The sequence below is a fragment of the Syngnathus typhle genome, linkage group LG3 (genome assembly GCF_033458585.1).
Source record: "Syngnathus typhle isolate RoL2023-S1 ecotype Sweden linkage group LG3, RoL_Styp_1.0, whole genome shotgun sequence".
Lineage (NCBI taxonomy): Eukaryota > Metazoa > Chordata > Actinopteri > Syngnathiformes > Syngnathidae > Syngnathus > Syngnathus typhle.
The window spans coordinates 4,881,869-4,900,105 of NC_083740.1; the positions used below are offsets into that span (position 1 = coordinate 4,881,869).

At 41.5% G+C, this 18,237-nt stretch overlaps 3 protein-coding genes across 10 annotated transcripts; 1 reads left to right on the forward strand and 2 right to left on the reverse strand.

The window, feature by feature from the left end:
• Window positions 1-490: 490 nt before the first annotated feature.
• On the reverse strand, window positions 491-3,434 carry cd7al (cd7 antigen-like). 2 transcript variants are annotated; one of them, XM_061275109.1, is made up of 5 exons: window positions 3,254-3,431; window positions 2,714-3,064; window positions 2,118-2,507; window positions 1,424-1,524; window positions 491-966 (listed from the first exon to the last, which is right to left on the reverse strand). In XM_061275109.1, exons 1-5 carry the CDS (start codon window positions 3,303-3,305, stop codon window positions 787-789), a joined length of 1,074 nt encoding a protein of 357 aa, XP_061131093.1. In that variant the 5' UTR covers window positions 3,306-3,431; the 3' UTR covers window positions 491-786. The 2 variants fall into 2 exon arrangements, with proteins under 2 accessions (XP_061131093.1, XP_061131094.1); XM_061275110.1 differs by lacking the exon at window positions 491-966 and adding an exon at window positions 993-1,150 and having other exon boundaries at window positions 3,254-3,434.
• Window positions 3,435-6,769: 3,335 nt separating this feature from the next.
• Window positions 6,770-18,174, reverse strand: znf207b (zinc finger protein 207, b). Of its 7 annotated transcripts, none has more exons than XR_009713857.1 (15): window positions 18,014-18,174; window positions 16,336-16,462; window positions 16,112-16,250; window positions 15,860-16,036; window positions 15,689-15,761; window positions 15,519-15,580; window positions 15,099-15,238; window positions 14,823-14,903; window positions 13,408-13,659; window positions 12,988-13,144; window positions 12,407-12,583; window positions 12,134-12,230; window positions 10,006-11,241; window positions 9,264-9,384; window positions 6,770-8,383 (listed from the first exon to the last, which is right to left on the reverse strand). XR_009713857.1 is itself a non-coding variant. In XM_061273829.1 (12 exons), exons 1-11 carry the CDS (start codon window positions 18,052-18,054, stop codon window positions 12,432-12,434), a joined length of 1,401 nt encoding a protein of 466 aa, XP_061129813.1. In that variant the 5' UTR covers window positions 18,055-18,174; the 3' UTR covers window positions 11,853-12,230; window positions 12,407-12,431. The 7 variants fall into 7 exon arrangements, 5 of the variants coding, with proteins under 5 accessions (XP_061129813.1, XP_061129814.1, XP_061129815.1 ...); XR_009713856.1 differs by having other exon boundaries at window positions 10,006-11,368; XM_061273829.1 differs by lacking the exons at window positions 6,770-8,383; window positions 9,264-9,384; window positions 10,006-11,241 and having other exon boundaries at window positions 11,853-12,230.
• Window positions 6,818-12,108, forward strand: nuf2 (UF2 component of NDC80 kinetochore complex). Its single transcript, XM_061273833.1, has 13 exons — window positions 6,818-6,959; window positions 7,299-7,373; window positions 7,607-7,683; window positions 7,909-7,970; window positions 8,044-8,141; window positions 8,342-8,415; window positions 8,726-8,819; window positions 8,898-8,960; window positions 9,035-9,172; window positions 9,286-9,426; window positions 9,671-9,846; window positions 10,040-10,175; window positions 10,247-12,108. The coding sequence occupies exons 1-13, from the start codon at window positions 6,837-6,839 to the stop codon at window positions 10,355-10,357; spliced, it is 1,368 nt and encodes a 455-aa protein (XP_061129817.1). The 5' UTR covers window positions 6,818-6,836; the 3' UTR covers window positions 10,358-12,108.
• Window positions 18,175-18,237: the final 63 nt, after the last annotated feature.

Below are 18,237 nucleotides of genomic sequence, written 5' to 3' on the forward strand. Positions count from 1 at the left end.
GGTTTATTTACCATATCGTGTTTTCTATATGGCCTTGTGTGTTCATGAAACATCATTCTGATCTATATTACCTTTGTGTAACAGGCATAGAGCAGGAAAATCCACCCACCATCCATTTCCAAGGGCTGCTGTCAAGTGAAAATGACATCACAGTTGCTCAGGTAACAACCACTCCGTTACATCTCGGCTCCTGTTATTTACTTCATTCTGGAAGCAGCCAGTCGCTTAAACGTTAGGCCAATTTATTTGAACTTTTTTTATTCTACGTGTTACTGTCATTATTTTGTGTATTACTTTACTGTTTTTACTCTCGTGTAGTTTTAGTTTGAATGTAAACCGCGTTGTTACAGCTGCAGCTATTGTAAAATGTGCTGTATAGATTAAGTGGTATTGTTTTCTGGGTTTGGTCATGTGATGACATTTTCAGTTGACTTAATATTAATTGCACTTTATTGAAAATAATTATTCGTGTGGAATGAAAGGTTGACTATTTCTTGGAGAAAAAGTCACGTTTATTTCTGATCACACTTTCAAACTACAAATGTTGACAAAAGTGCGGTACACATTGAAATAAAATCAAATAGTAAATGAAATAAAACTCAAGTAGACAAGACACTAAAAACGTCAAAACTAAATGATTATCTTTAAAATTAACTAGACAGCTGAATAAAAAGTTACTAGTGCACCCGATTTAAAATTTATACTGAAATTCTCCCAAACTAACTGCATTGGTAATGTCTAGGTAGGGTTAATGAGAAAAATAAACTAAGAAGCAGCCAGTGATATTTAGAAAGCCGACCTAATGGGAGTTTCGTAATGGTTTTCCGGGCAATTTCTCTTCACTTTGTTGTTGCGATATTCTGACACCTCAATGTCATCCATTTTAGCGCTGAGGGTCTTCACCCCTGACATCTCTTCATAGATGGGCGCCGCAGGGCGTGAGGCGGCACGGCTGTGTGCTCGTTTCTGAAAACCAAATCAGTGAAATGTGTAAACAATTCATTTCCTTTACGACAAAAAATCTGAATTCTCGCCCCTGACATAGATGCTCCATGTGTGGAAACAAGCAACGCAGTTGTGAAAGTGCTGCGGTTAGCGGCGGAAGAGGAACCGGCGCCGCCCTGACTTGTTGAAGCAGGTGTTAACGCTTCTGTTTGCGGTGAGATGTAGACAAATGTAAACACATTGCACTCATATTATTAGGATTTTTTTCATTTTGCCGTATTATTAAAAAGGGCGTTATGTACAATCGACAGTAACAAATATTTTAGGAGGAAAATGCAAATTCCCCCTTTATGTACATTTCAGAGACTTCTTCCATTATGCTTGAACAAGAGTTGAACCAGTCTGGTTTTTTTTTCCTCTAAGACAATCAGCGAGTATTTTTCTGCACCTCACATGACATCAACAACTCTCAACTCACGTAATAGACGAGTATTAAAGCGAGGAACACTAGAAGGACCAACACGGCCGAGGACAGAGCGTACAGCAGAGTCTGGTAGCTGGAGCACCCACATGACCCTCCTGGGAAAAAAGAAGGCAAAAGAAGCTTTTAGATTTTGCAACCAACCCCTATGAAGTAATCACATGCATGTTGATTGCAACAACACAAAAAGGTGGTTAGGAGTACAAAGAGTTCAGTGGAATTGCAGAAGCCGACCAGTCATTTCCTTCCTAGTTTGAAGATGATGAGGTTTCAGCTGGTACCCGATGATTAGGGTTAGGAGATGAGTGGAATTTTAACAGGTCATAGATTGAAATCACCAGGAGCCGTTCAAATGGATTGACAGGCCCGTGAAACCTTCAACGTCAAGATACCGCCGAGCTAGAATGTCTGTGTGTGTTAACTAATGTGCAGGGGCGTGCATACAATGGGGTCAACTGGGTAGGGTCGGGGGGGGGGCTGTTCATTTACCAGATTGGGGGGTATCCACAGCACACTTATGTTGACAAAGATTTTTTTTAGAGCAACAGCATGGCTGAAGCCAACATAATGGAGCAAATTTTGTTGGACGCTGGAGGTTCCACTGGATCCAAAAGTGTTATTTTGATCATCATTTAGAGGTTGTTAATTTGTCATTGTTGTGAAGTTCAGGTCCTGCTGCGCCATCACCTACCTTCCACAGAAACAAAGACAGCTTGTCTCATATGGAGCGAGGAGCTAATATCGTGGCGGCCACGGAGGAGGAGCTGGCAGCTGTACAGCCCGCTATCCTCAGGCTGTAGATGTCGCAGGGTTAGGTTGTACGTGAAGCCCCTGGGGCCCGGGGCCGACCACAACTGGAATCGGGAGGTGGCGGTGGGCCCATCGACCAGGTGCCGTTGGGAGTGGTAAAGCAGCTCCACAGGAGCTCGCCCTCTTCGCCGCATCAACCTCACGCCCTCCACCGGAAGGTCCTCGCCATTTGGGGGGAGACAGGAGACGACGGCCGAGCCCCCCGTGCACACATCAATGCGCCCGATGTCCACTGATGCACCGGGGAGGGGGTACTCGGTAGTTGTCGGTGCTTCCGGATGTGCAACCAAAAACATTTTCACCAATGCTACCATTAATACAATTAATTCAGGTGTTTTTGTAGAAATGGTTTTTGGGGTCATGTTGTCAGTGAAATTGTCATACATATGTCAATTGTTGATTGAAAAAAAATATATACACTTTTCTGGTCCCAACCAATCAAAAACAGATTCTGTGAAATACACAAAGGTCACTCACCGGGATTAACCAGGAGGAAAAATTCCGTGTCTCCCGGCACGGATTTGTCCTCAGACCGACTGTCGACCACAAACTCACAATAGTAGCGGTCAGTGTCGTCGGCTCTCAGATCAGATAAAGTGACGGTCAGGGAATGGTTGTTGGGGTCACCTCTGACCGCCAGGCGATGTATGTTGGCAGAGTCTTTTACATCTGCCTCGGTGTCTGTGTATTTGAAAAGCACTTCGCCGGGATGCAGCCACGTGCGCTTCATGTAGAAGCCGAATGGAGAGGGGTTCCGGGGTTTCATGGCACATGGAAAGTCCACTGAATCACCCTCCTCCCTCTCTAGGAATTGAATGTCTCCACATACTTGGACACAAAAAAAAAAAAAAATTGTCGAGAAGAAATTGAATACCATACAAATGCTAGTGTTCTTTTGTGATTGCTTTTTGTTATCCCTATTCTAGCTATCCTCTCTCATACCAAATTTAGTTATTGCCTCGTCTGCTCCCAAACCAAAAAAATAAAAACATTCATTGAACACAAAATTCAACTCACCAAATACGCTGTGAATTATCAGGAGAGTCCAGAGGTGACAGATGGTGGTCATCTTAACTTTACCGCTTAACCTTCTTTTAAAATTGCACAAAGGAGGCAGCGAAGTGAGTCATAACAACACACTTTATAAACTTTAAAATGGCTTTAAGAACGACCCTAACCAAGACAATGAGAAGCTCCGCCTTCTAACCTCAAAGGAAACAAAAGAGGAAGATCCTTTTAGCTCACATTGTAATCTTTTTTTTTTCGTATGTCACCTTTCACACAATGACAGTACAATTTAAGCACAATGCAGTGTATTGATGATGGACATTGCTTGGTGGACAAGGTTATCACGTTGACCTAACTGTTCTGAGGTCAAGGCTTTGAATCCAGGATCCAGCCTTCATGTGTGCAGTTTGGATGTTTTAATGCTGCTTGTATATTTATTTATTTATTTATTTTTGTTACTCTGGGCTCTCTCCTAACCGGACAAATCTAAAACAAAATTGGAAATTTGAATATTGTTTTCAGCCTTGTATTTGTCTCCACAAGGTCAGAGGTGGCACCTAGGAATTAAAAAATAAATCGTAATTGTTCCTTGTTCACTTCCTAAAGTAATTCGTTCTTTTCTTCAGTTCATGACTTCAACCAGTAGGTGTCAGTAATGCGCATTGAAGCTGGTGCCACCCTGCCGTGAAACAAAACGAAGAAGAAAATGACGTCACTTCCGGTTCACGAACGAGTCGTCAATTGCTTTTCCTGTTCACTAACCAAACGGATCTGTGAGCGAACGAGTCAGTGAGTGCGTGAGTGATTTGCATTTCCAGTTCATCGCGAGAACGGACCAGCGAGGGAACGAATCCTGATTTTCCCGTTCGCGAACGAGGCAATGGATGAACTGCCTTCCTTCCCCGTGCATCAACGGATCAGTCAGTGAACGTGTTGCGTCTCCCTCCTGGCGTGAACTATGTAAACCAGCTGCTGGTATGAAATGTACTTTTATTATTATTTAATAAACATTTATGTTCAAACTTGTCTGGTGTTATTGGTTTTTTTTTTTTTTTTTGTTCTTTTTGGAGCATGAAAACAATCTGACATCGGTTAACTGCTTTATATGACAATATGCATGTGTTTTACGTTGTGTAATATGTGTTGGTGTCCCCCAAAATTAAGCGCAAGTAGCTAAATACACATTTTTGACATGTACAAAAATATGCATAAAGTTATTAGGTACGCCTGAGAATGGTAGCGTACCTAATGGAGTGTCCAAGTGACGTCACAGATCAAACAGCCAATCAGAAAGTAGGGGTTGGCACTTTTCACTTTCAGTTAAGGCCCTAGGTGACTAATTCACAATTTGGTTTTGTCTGATATCAGAGATTAAATAAAGAAAACCAACTGGCTGATTGATTTGTTTTAATTGAGAGGAAAAAAAAACAGCAAAAGCATTTCACTAGCTGACCAGGAGATGGCGACAGCGTGGCATCTGAAGACCATGGATTGTTTGTTCTGCTATAGCCTAGGTGACTGATTCACAATTTGGTTTTGTCTGATATCAGATATTAAATAAAGAAAACCAACTGGCTGATTGATTTGTTTTAATTGAGAGGAAAAAAAAACAGCAAAAGCATTTCACTAGCTGACCAGGAGATGGCGACAGCGTGGCATCTGAAGACCATGGATTGTTTGTTCTGCTATAGCCTAGGTGACTGATTCACAATTTGGTTTTGTCTGATAATAGATATTAAATAAAGAAAACCAACTGGCTAATTGATTTGTTTTAATTGAGAGAAAAAAAAACATCAGCAAAAGCATTTCACTAACTGACCAGGAGATGGCGACAGCGCGGCATCTGAAGACCATGGATCGTTCTGCTATGCCGGTTTAAAAAAAACAAAAACGTAATTAGCTAGGGGTCAAAGGTCAAAGTTTACGGTTCAAAGTTCACCCAGGGGTCAAAGGTCGGTTCAAAGTTCACGGGGTCATGTGCACATTTTCGATTTTTAACTAGAGTTGAAAGTTCAGGGTTCAAAGGTCACCCAGGGGTCACCACGGGGTCACCACGGGGTCACCGCGGGGTCACCGCGGGTTCAAAGTTCAGGGTTCACTTTTTTTTTTTTTTTTTTTATTTTTTAGCTTAACCTTTATTTAAGCTTTGGCCATCATTTTTCCCTAATGAAGTGGCCTGTTATTAGGTCAGTGCTTCTCAATTATTTTCTGTGATGCCCCCCCCTAGGGGAAAGAAAACATTTCGCGCCCCCCCATGTTATTAACATTAAAGAAAAACAAAAAGTCAACTTACAATAAAGAATAACTTTATTAATGACATTGTTTTTTAGTCTGCAACAGAACAGATTCAAAGTGCATCACTTTGCCTGAAATTAAAACAATTAATTATAATTATTCATACTATAAACATTCTTGACCAACTGTCATTTTTTTTTTTTTTTAGGTTAACCTTTATTTAAGCTTTGGCCATCATTTTTCCCTAATGAAGTGGCCTGTTATTAGGTCAGTGCTTCTCAATTATGTTCTGTGATGCCCCCCACTAGGGGAAAGAAAACATTTCGCGCCCCCCCATGTTATTAACATTAAAGAAAAACAAAAAGTCAACTTACAATAAAGAATAACTTTATTAATGACATTGTTTTTTAGTCTGCAACAGAACAGATTCAAAGTGCATCACTTTGCCTGAAATTAAAACAATTAATTATAATTATTCATACTATAAACATTCTTGACCAACTGTCATTTTATGCTGGAATAATACAATCAAATAACAAACATACATAATATTAATTAAATAACAGCAATAAATAATATTAAATTCAAAGTAATCAGCAACATTAACTCAGGAGCACAATACATATAACATTTTAATCTACAAAACAAAAAATGAATAAAACAATTTGACCAGTTTTTTTAATCAGAATGAGGCAACATGACGGAGACCATATCCAGGGCTGCAGGTAGTATCAGCTCCTCTGCAATGCTGTGTGGGGTTTTTTTTGCACTGTGCAATTTGGTACGCTGCTTTATGAAGCATACAGTGCAATGACTTTATAAATGCCGCATTATTTTTTTTTTTGTTTCAACTGACCGCTGCCAACATTGTAAGGCACAGTAATCACACCGGTCTTTCTTCGTCTCCCATCGTAGTCGCACTGAAGCCGAGCGCTACGTACGCTTCTTCATATTTCCTTGTCTTAGCTTCCGTATAACTCGATTATCTTTATCTGTCTCTCTCCGCCGTTCTTTTCAACCCTGTTAAATATTTTCCCATGGTGTCCCACTGCACTTTTTATTTCCTGCTCTGTGCTATGTGCGTATGTTGAACGATTCGTTTGAACGAGTATTTTTGAGCGAACGGATTCTAAAGATTCAGTTCACTTAAAAGAACTATGATGCACATCACTAATACGGCCTTTAGCCTATCATCCGACACGCTAGGCGGAGTAAAGAAACAACAACAGCGAGCCGCAGCAGTAAAAAAAGAAAAAAGAAACGAAGAAGAAATCGAAATTTTAAGCACCATTTTTGCGGGAGATTTGTGCAAGCGGTGGACCCGTTTGTTGTTTGTTTACACGAAGCCTAAACAACAATGGCTGAAAACGCCTTTCCCGTTCACCCCGTGGATGTGGTGGTGAGGTTTTACAAAACAGAAGTCCTTCTTGGCGAAGAAGCAAAACATTTCAACAAGAGCGATCTCGCTCCGTCTCCAAAGGTAATTTTGTGCGCTCTGAATGAACTCCCAAGTGTTAATCGAGCGTTTCAAAACGTGAATAAAATGACAGCTTACTTTAGGCTACTACTGTAAAAATTAAGTCGTTAAAAAATGCAGAAAACGGAAAAATATTTGGGGAATTGCTAAGTTACTTTTGTAATGGCCAGAATGATGTTATGTTTTGTTTTTGACTAAAAGTGGGCGTTTACTTCTAATGCACTTTAACCTCCTTGAATTGCCTAAGTCTTGTGGCAAAAGTTTGCTTTGTCGTGCTCAAATTTTTTTTTGCCTGAATTTTAGAAGCTTATCCCCCCCCCCCCTTCCTTTCTTTCATTACAGCCAGAAGCAGTGCAATTACTCTACATGAGAGTACTGAATCAACTCTTTCATTTCAGAGCTGAATACCACTCAATGGTTAAGTATTGTTTCTACAGTTAGATGGTCTCAATGTCCATTCTTCAGTTGTATCAAATTTCATCTATATTGGGAATTAATTGATTTGTTGTGGATTGAGGTCGGACCTGACAAGTGACAGCATTTCATCAGTGACACAAATTCACTCATAAATTTGGGGCCGTTCCCATCTGAATATTTAGCTCAGATTACAGTTTTGCAGAATTGACTGTTTAATATCCATTTTCCAACAGGTTACATTTGTGGAAAACATTCAGTCCCCTGAATCTTACGAGGGGGCAACTGGCATCCTCTGCATCTGCTCACAAATGTGAGTTTTGGTTCAAATATGAAACTGTGTAATCAGTGTGCTCAAACTGAAACATTCTTTCTTAATAATTTGCTCTTGGCAAACTAAAGTAGCCATAATATTGGTATGATGCTGTAAACACAATGCGTACATTTTGATGAAAATCAAGCACTTCTAGTCAAATTTCTTGTGTTGCTCTTGCATTTCTTCTACTTTCTTCTCATTATAAATGACATCTTTTTGTAGGCAGCAATTTCTGCCCATGTGTTTAGTGTATGACTTCTCACTGAATGACCTACTAGCACCAAGTAAGTTTAAAATTATTATTTTTCTATTCCTGATCAATGCATTTATGAAATGTAACCAGATAATCTTTTTCAGAGAAACTGCGAACGCTTTCTGTTTTGAGTGCCATCATGAACTTTCTTCAATTCAGAAAGCAGAGAATTGATGTGATGTCAGCAAAGGAAGCCAAGTTTGTACGTGATATTGATCCAAATATTTTTTGCTTTGAAAGTGCACTCACTTTTCTTGCAAGGAATTTAGTATGCCGCAAATTATGATCCTAAAGCACTGTATTCATTTTAACCTCTTCTATGAAACAGTTGGCACTTTTTTGCTGAGGTTTGTTTTACCGAGGACGTAAGCAATGGTTAGCTTGTGACTGTGTTTTTCTCAGAGGGCGGCCTTAGACATGCAGCAGACTCTTGCCACAGGAAACCTGGAAGCAGAAAAAAAAATTAAAATGCTGAGGTAAGTCTTAAGTACCCCTGCTTATGCACGGTACAGGTCCCACTTTTGAACCATTCTTCACTTTAGCAACATTTTTTTCTGCTGTTTGCAAGAATCACACTGTCATCGTGACTTTTTACACCTTGATTTGCGCATGCTATGATTCACATTAAAGCTGAAGTTTGCAATTTTCAAGTCGATTGCAAGATTTGAATGACGACTCACTATACTCCCCCATTCTCTGAACTCACCCGGCGACTCCGTGTGAACAATGACATTGTTGAGCTGTCCAGTGGTCTGAAGATGCTCTGATTCTTTTACACTTATTCAGGACCATTCCACCAGAGCAACAAGCGGAGGCTGCTAAGCTGGAAGCTGCCCTCTCGGAACTGCACGCTATCACCGCACCTTTGTTAAACGAAGTAGTAAGTGGTAACGGCGTTCACCATAGCATTTGTTTTACTGTCAGTCAAGGTCAAATGAAACTGGTCATCTACTTTCAGAAAATTAAAGACGACGCAATTACAGAGTGGAAATGTAGAATCGCTGAGCTTACTAAGAAACTGGTATGAGGGGTCTCGTAATCTACTGATGATGCTTCTACTTGAGATGATCGAGTGTTTTTTTTTTTTTTTTTTAGGCCCACGTGAAGGTGGATATAAACACCGTGAAGGAGGACATGAACAAAGTCAAGTCTCAAATTGTTGAGTCGCCGGAGGAGTTGCAGATCCAAATGGAAAGAATGAGGGAAAATATCAATGACATAAAAAGCTCTTTAGTGAGTGAACATTGAAGTTGTCTGGCAGCCAATATTAGCCGCAAGTATCGAATCAAGTTCAAATTGTTAAAGAGAACTGTTTTATACGTACATGTATGCGGTGTTCACCTTAGGTAAAAACGGATGGGGATGTCGTGGAGCTTCAAAACATGGTCCAGAGAATGAACCGCACCGACATGGAGATGCAGCAAATGTACAACTTGTTGCTAGATCTGGAAATCAGCATGAATGACAAAAAGCAGCAGGATGAGGAGGTATGAACATTTTGATGCAACTTCAACTTCACCTTCGGTTGCATATAATCAAAATCTAGTCTACCGACAACTTTTTTTTCTATAAATATTTTAAAAAAAAATAAATATATATATATATATATATATATATATATATATACAGTACACGTTAAACATTTTAATCATGTGCAACCATTTTTTGATGAAACTGTTTCATGCTTTGGAGTTCAAAAAAACATTCATTTTTCATGTGCACTTTATGCAGTACAAGCAGCTTGTTTCTCAGTGTGAGAAAAAGCAGAAGGAGCTGAAGGAGCTGTGCAAAGAGGAGGAGCTGCTTAAACGAACTCTTGACAAAAAGCTGGACCGGGAGGTCAAAAATAACATCCTCAGGCAAAAGAAGCGGGCGATCAAGGAGCAACATATCAATGATGTGTTGGGGTATGCACGCAAGCGTCTACTGTATATCATCTTTTCAATTAGCCCTCTGCATTTAGTATGAGCGGGCATGCTTGATCTGTAGACATGTCTAATGTGATGTGTGTGTTACAGAACTTGATACAGAGTTTGATACTTTTTGTGATATGTAAATTAATATACTTTTTACGTTGTTTTTGGTCCAACTATAATCCAGAGAGTGGAACCAAATAGGTCAGAAACGTGAGGAAAAGGTAGATGAAATCCAAGGGCTTTCCAGAGAGAATCAGCAGCTGAAAGTTGAGATCCAGGGCCTGACAGGCACCTGCAGCCAACAAACCAAGAAAGCTCAGGTATGACCACAAGGATAGTTTTATTCAGTGTGACTTTGTAATTGGCTTCTGACATTCTTTTCTATCTCCAGGCAATGTATGACACTCTGGCAACTTCTATGGATGAGATGGACAGAAGAATTGAGATGATGATCTTAAATATAAAAGAAAATGCCACTAAGATGTTGGCAAGTTTCCAATAATCTTTCCATTTAAAAAATGGTTGGGGTTTAAAGTGTTAATTCAAAATGTATGTTACACGTCCACGAGTTAGCGTCTGACCTAAAATGCCAACTATTTCTCAGCGGTTAATAAAAGCATTCAGCAGTAGGTAGCGTCTTAATTAATCATGCTGACTCGTGGGTTCTGTAATAAATAGCATCATATTATAGTTGTGTGTATATTTTTTAATGATAATACATTGTTTCACTGAGTCTTGGTATATTAGGCAGATTCAATCTGTCTGCAAACACTGAGCATTGATTGGTTGTCCAGTGAAGCACACAAGCAGAATAATGGCATCACTTTCATAATTTATTTGTGAATGTTACAAAACAATGGGTTTGACACACATACTGCTGCCAAAACCCTACAGTGGGAGTCAAACTTCAGTCCTTGGGGGCCAGTTTTACAAGTTTCCTTCCTACAGCTGAAATGGTTCTACAGTTTTTGATGGATGATGGCGAGGCAGTAACAGGGTTGGCTCAAAAGTCTTAAATTTCTAAGGACCCAAACTATTGTCCAGGTGGTAGTAGCAGTTTTCCACTTGGAAATCCAACATAACAGGATTTCATGCTTGTTGTTGAATCTTATCTTGTAATACTTTTAACTCCTGCTTTAGTCTAAAGCTGTTATTTTGTTTACTTACCATGCAAGTCCATTCCGTGACTGTACAGTTAACTTCAACTAGCAGTTCATCGGTCTGTGCCGTCTAATAAACTTTGAACCATAGAGCACTATGAAATGAAATACAATATAGTTGTACAGTACAGACCCACACTACACAGAATAGCGGGTACTTACTGGGGTTTAAAGGCCTGTAGCGCCAGAAGAGTGGGTACAAGGCTGAAAAGTGGAGTGGGGGTTGCTACAGACGACAAACACATACAAAGCAGTTAAGTAATCGGAGGGATCTTTTTAATCCACAATAATTGTTGACAAAGTTCTTAAGAACTCAACCAACCTGATTGAATGCCCGCCCAGAAGACAGGCGGCTAACATGACAAATAGACAAGAAAGCATTTTAGTAACCCGGAATACGCATACTGCAGTAAATAAGGCTAGTTGCAGATCCTTTTTGGGGAAAAAAAAAAGAAAACCATTTGGTCAGGTTAAATATGCTTCCAATTAATTAAGTTCTAGCTGCTATTTGCTGCAGTTCCTGTATTACTGGGTGATACAAGTGTTTGGCTTAAAGCGCAAAGTCTGTGTAGGTCTTCAACATCTTGGAAGTCATTTCTATGGCAATTTTATCCAGGTTATTATGTCATGCATAGTTAGAAGCCACAAGTTGACCATCTTCATTCAAGGCCAATAGCCTTTGGTTAATGTCAATATTCAGTCTATTAGAATATGATGTCATCCTGATGGATGACACCAAAAAGTCACGATGGCCAACTTTGTGTTGCGTGTCAAAAATACAAGACTGTGTACAAACCTTTGTGACTCACCTTCACGCACGTCACAACAAACCAGCACTGCGGTTTTAAGGTGGATTTTATTACAACAGCTTGATAAAACATTACAAAGGATGCACACAAGGAGCATTTTAAGCAGGAAATACTAAAACAAACCTGAAATAAGAAAGCTAGACTTATGAGCCACAGAAAGTACATAGTTGGAATCATCACCGAAACCCTCACCAACCAAGGTTGGGGACGCAAGTCCAACAGCATCTAAGCATGCTGTGAGGGCATCGAGCGATCTACAAAATTAACAAAAAAACAAAAAACAATATATGTTTTACAGGATAAACTTGCCTTTGTAAGGGGGTTGGTACGTTCATGTAAGTCCAGCAGCTTCAACAGAAATATGACTGAGTTTAACACACTTCACCCCTAAGAACCTGAGTGAAACCTACGAGGGGAAAGAATTTTATCTCCACAAGTGATCAAATGAGAAAAGAAGTTTGTGTGGTAACATGAAATGTCCATGTGTTGCCAAGAACAATTACATCTTCGCCACCGCAGCAGGCCTTACTGCTCTTAGGTCTGAAAATGCACAAGGATGAGAGAAAGGTATGAACCTCAAACCTAATGTTGTGGCTGCTTTGCCCCTTCAGTAGCGCCCGGCGGGAGACATGACAGGCGGCCTCATGCCCATGGGAGGGCCTCCCTGGAAAGGGGGCACCAGAGGAGGACCCTGCCCAAATGGAGGCATCCCCCCAGGCATGTAGCCTGGCATGCCCTGTGGGGGAGCACCATATTGTCCTACAGAGAACACAGGAGGGAGAGATTGGTGTTCAGCAGAAATTTCTTTTAAATGTCACATGCCATACTATTTTTTGATATCTTTATCAGAATTATTTAGAACATAATTTAGGGTGGAAATGGCCAGGATGCAATTTTTCAACCAATTCCGTGAAGATGTGATTTAAAATGAATTACTTTTTTTATTTTTTATTTACATGTGACTGCTTATGATGAGTAAAAGTTACGTTCCTTCATTGGTGATGTGGCCTGAATTTATTCGTGAGTTACATAAAAAAAATTATGCATCAAATCAATGCGGATTGCAGTAAATACGCGTTGCTTCTTGTGCTATGTGACAGCACAGTAAAAGTACACAACCTCACAACGCCTAATCTGGGTTTGAAAAGCGGTGGTCTTCTAACCGTGCATGGGATGCCTCATGCCAGGCTGCTGTGGTGGCAAACCTTGCTGCGGGGCCATCATGCCGCCGACAGCTGCCGCCGGGGGAGCAGCCGCATGGGCCTGAGCTGTCCTGGCTAAGAGACGCTGGTAACGGGGCAACTGGGCCTTCAGTTCCTCCTGTGGGGATGGACAGGACACAGAGCAGGTAATTAGATTTACAGAAACATTGCCGTGTCCCTTTACAGCACAACCATGAATTTCCACAAAAGCAAACGAGCGAGGCCGACTAAAAAAGCTTTGAATTTTCTGTGGATAAACGCTTCGATTAGCATGGATTTACAATACTTCACAACTCTCCCAAAATGGATTACGTATACTGTTATATGCATCAGTCATTACTTACTGTGCAAAGGGCAAAAAAGAGAGTTCAAGCAACTTACCAGCGAGATATCCTCATCAGGGTGGATCAACTTACTAGTTGCACTCGTGGCGGACAGGGTGGCAGGTTTAGTGGGCACTGTGGCCGGGGCTTTGGCCACAGTGCCGCTAGAGGGGTTAGAGGAGGAAGTGGAAGCGGAGGAAGAGACAGAGGGTTGGGTATATGCGGGGAATGTTGCTTTGGGCGGGTCTGAGGAGGCTGCGCTGGCGCCGTGGGGGTTTGCTGCGGCGGCTCCTGAAGCACTTTGCTGGGCCTGCGCGGACAACAGGTAAATAAATGAACAATGGTTGCACAACAGCAACCCGCTACGGACTTCACAGAGCACACAAAGCCACCCTAACATTCCAGATCGAACAGCGCTGACGTGAACCCCCGCTGCATCGTGGTTCGTGCCCACTTTGTTTTACTTTTTTTTTTTTCAAACAACAAAAGGCAGGATTATTTTACGGCTGGTCTGAATAAGAACATCCTCCGCTTTCTCATCACCAAAAGGGAAATCCGCCAATCGAATAGTGCTGCAGATAGGTTTTGCACGACGATAAGCTCTTGTCTAAACCGCAGATTTGAACCTACTGCGGCTGGCCATGTCTACAATGTATCCCTCACGAGAAACAGGGGTCCACTGTTTTTAGAATGTGTAACAATCCTTGGATTGAATTTCGATTCCATTTTTGGATGTGCAACAATGAATGTACGCATACATTTAGAATTCAATGCCAGATAATTCATGCAAGTGTACAAAGGGCAAGATGATGCAGACACATTATCGATGTGCATCATTGTAGGGCTGGGCGATTACGGAAAAAGTACACTTAATTATTTCGACTGGTATTGAATAGTTTAATAGTCAACTTCTCTATGGGGTTCAAAACTTCATGTTTGATCAACTACAAAAATTCAGCGGAAAAAAACAAGCACAAAATAAATTAGCATCAAAGTAAAATCTAGTGAAAATAGAATGTCGCAATTCAATTAGCTGTGCCACTCCGAGTGTTTGCGTGTGAATATTCCTCATTTGAAGGAATTTCATTCTCAGAATCTGTCAAACGGATTTTACCACTGACAGGTAGATTTAGCACTGGCGATGCTTCAAAAATAAAGTACGTATTATATTTGATTCGTTAAATTGTGCGGACTTGACTTCCCCTTTAATTGTTTTTATATTGGAAATCCCAAATATCTTTTGGTGAATTGCCCAGCCCTAATTGTTAGTCCCAAAATACTCATGCATCAGAATGAAGATGTTGCCTGGGCTTATTATGTGGCTGCCGGTCTTACCTATGCAGCAAAAGTGCAATAAAAACACTGTTAGCAATCTGGCTGGGTTTCAATTAAAGTTAGTGTCTGTGTGGTTTTTTTGGGGGGGAAGGGGGGCATGCATCTAGATGCCAGCCACAGTCTGATCTGTGAGCGTACTTGTGGGGTGTTAGGAAAGGGCGGCTGAGAGGAGGCAGACTGTTGGTCTGCAGGTGGAGAGGAAACAGCTGCTGTGCCCATCTGCAGCATGGTGAAAAGGAGATGACAGCATCGGCATATCAAGAGTTTGGAACATTACATATAGCAGCGGGTGAGGTGCAAACGAGTTGTACGCGAGTCATGGCTCAAAAGCCCCTTTTCGTTGCAATCACCTAAAGAGAAATACATTTCGTGGAAACGGGGCTGAAATACAAAGATGCCCCGCAGGGTTCCCACCTGTGCCGCACTTGGGAAAAGAGGCTTGGAGACAGTGGGCTGAGCCCCCGGTACTGTTGGTCGACTGGGTATGACTCCTGCTACGGGGGCGGGGCTCATGTGGGGCATCCCTGGCCTGGGAGCCATGTGCGGAGGCATTCCTGAGACCCAAGATTAAAGCTTTAGGAGATTTGAACAATATTTATTGTGTAAATTCAAAATTTATTTTCATCTCTGAGGATCTTCTTGTCTGACACGCAATACTGGATAAAATTATTAATTATTTAGTTTGGCATCACTTGACTGCATTTAAGACAGAGCCTAAGGATGCTGGTCTCCTGTTAAAAACCACTGAAAGATTAGAAAACCTTGTAGGAGCAGAGGCCTATAGTTGAGTAACTACAGCAAAGTAAAAACTTCCTTCGCTTCAAACAAACTAACCTGGCGGCATCCCCGGCATGCCTGGCATCATGGGAGGCATCATCCCACCCATTGGCATCATTCTGAAAAAGACATTTAATTGAGTAACTGGCATTCCCAGCGACTTTCAAGCACAGCAAAAAAGCTAATGTATTATCCAACAAAAAAATCATCCAAGATTGAACTGGTACCCGGGAGGCATGCCGTGCATGGGAGGCATTCCGTGCATCATGGGCGGAACACCTGGCATCATTGGAGGCATTCCTGTAACAATGACAAAAACAGCATTTATAGAAATGATTGGAATGACACACAGAGGCTGCGCATATTTTTATGACCACATTTAAGTTGGTCTCCTCAACCTTGATATCCACCAGGCGGCATTCCCGGTCCCCCAGCAACAGGGGGAATCCCTGGCTGAGCCATGGGAGCAGCATAGCCTGTCTGAGGTGGCACTCCAGCCACCTGCGGCACCGATGGACCTGGTTCATCATCGTCGTCATCGTCATCCGAGTCATCTGGGTTTTTCTTTTTGCCATCTGAACGAGTCAAATAACAAAACAGTGCAGGGATGTATATCGCTATGATCAATTAAGCACTTAAATAACACAAACCTTGAGATTTCTGCTCTAATGTCCGTCTCCTCTCTTGCATGTCTTTGTCAGGAATCCCCTCCATACCATAGATCTCAAGCTCAATGTCTGTTCTTCCAGGAATCGCATTTGGCACACTGTCAATAGTCTCTTTGTGTACCTGTAATGCATCCCAAACAAGCTGATGCGAATCACAAGATACGGACAATTTATTGAAAGTGAAAGTATTGAAAAAGCCAACCCACCTGCATGCAGTGAATGGCCAAGCCGGGGCCAGTGTATAACTTCTTGTGGCAAATGTGGCATTTAAAATGCTTTGCCTTTTGGTGCTGGATGAGGATCTTTTCATCGTCAAAATCTCGATTGCAATACCTTAAAGAGGAGACTTAAGGAATGTTCTCGTATTACGTAAAACAAACGAAACCACATTGTACAAAGCGTTAGAGCAGGGGTCCCCAAACTTTTTCCTGTGAGGGCCACATAACCTTTCCCTTCTCTGATGGCGGGCCGGTGGCAGTTTGTAACAGAAAAAGTGTGACGATCGTAGGGGAGCTTAAAAAAATTATTGTTTTCCAGAAAGCCACACATAACCAAATAACGGTTATTTAATAACCCTTTCCAGGTTCTTTACAGAAAAAAAGTCAGGAAACAAATAATAACACTATTAATGAAATAAATAATAACTAAACCCTCTCTGAGTTCTTCACAGAAAAAACAGGAAATAAATAACTAAATAACTCTCTCTGGGTTCTTCATAGAAAAAAAAACATGGAACATTAACTTTCTGTTGTGCCATGCACAATCTTAACAGATAAAAGTTCAGCTCAGTTGTCAGAGCAGAACCTCTCTGACACATATGAGCAGTCTCTTAAAGTTCTTGTGTTCCTTCCTTATAATCCTTTTGTAGGTTCCAGTAGGCTTGTAGACACTGCTGTCTTTTTTGTTAAAGTTTGATAGTGCGTCATAGTCTGGAGTAAAATTTGTTGTGGCAATTCTTAGGCGAGATCCGAGGTGTTGGTCCGTTTACCTCGATCTGTGACGGGTAGATGTTGACGTTCATGTGGCTGAACGTCACGTCGCGTACGTCGAGCCAAATTGGCAACTCTTTTAAACGCTCGGCACTGCTTTACTTGGGCGACATTTTAACGGAAGGATTCCAGGGGAAGGTTTGTGGGTGGCTTTAGCGCAAAACTGCATCTGAAAGCTCAGCGCGCAAATTACAAGAATGCTGTCGTCACAGCCCACGCTCTAAATTCGGGACTGATACAAATAGAGCGCGAGTGCGCCATGTCCGTACACGCACTTGTGAGTGTGCACCGAGCTTTCTGACACGGCTTCCGGTAGTAAATGCGCAGGCGAGCGCTTCCCCATCTACTGGGGAAACGCAGTCATTGCAGGCAAAATGAGCAAAAAAAAAAAAAAAAAGTTTAATAATACAATTTATTCAGGGTTGGCGGGCCAGATTAAACGGTCCCGCGGGCCGTATCCGGCCCGCGGGCCGTAGTTTGGTGACCCCTGCGTTAGAGACTCGCTGCTTTGTTTCGAACACTTGTTAAACCATTACACGTTTTAGCGACAAATTTGGATTTATCTTAAAGAATAACTTGAACGCGACGTCAAAGGGCTAATAGTCCACGACGTGTTGATTCTTCAGGCGACAATGCTAGGCTAACATATTAGCTAGCATTGGTTAGTTATGTAAATAACCGAAAACAGATTAATTTCACCAATTCACAACTAAGACAAGATTACGGAGTATTTATAAGTAAAGCGACTCGGCAGCGCAAAATGACTTTAAAGCAGCATTAGTTATCTTACGCAGCCATAAACGTCGGAGCTAGTTTAGGCCTATCTTTTGTCAGGCTAGGTCCGAATTACTGCGGCTTTTTCCTTCCCGATTTGCGTTTCCAATCAAAAGGATACCAGCACCAAGGCTTCATCTGCTTCTTCTTCTTTCGCCCCATGCTTGTAATGAATACTGAAAAGCAAGTTGTAGTCTCTTAAATTCTTATTATCTGTTTGACAACAGCATGCTGTAATTCAACCTCAACGCCGAAAATGGCGCCTAATGCAGGAAGTAGAAGCGGTCCGTTTCGTACGTGACGTCACAGACAAAAATGACGCACCTAATTTACGCCTTAAGTACT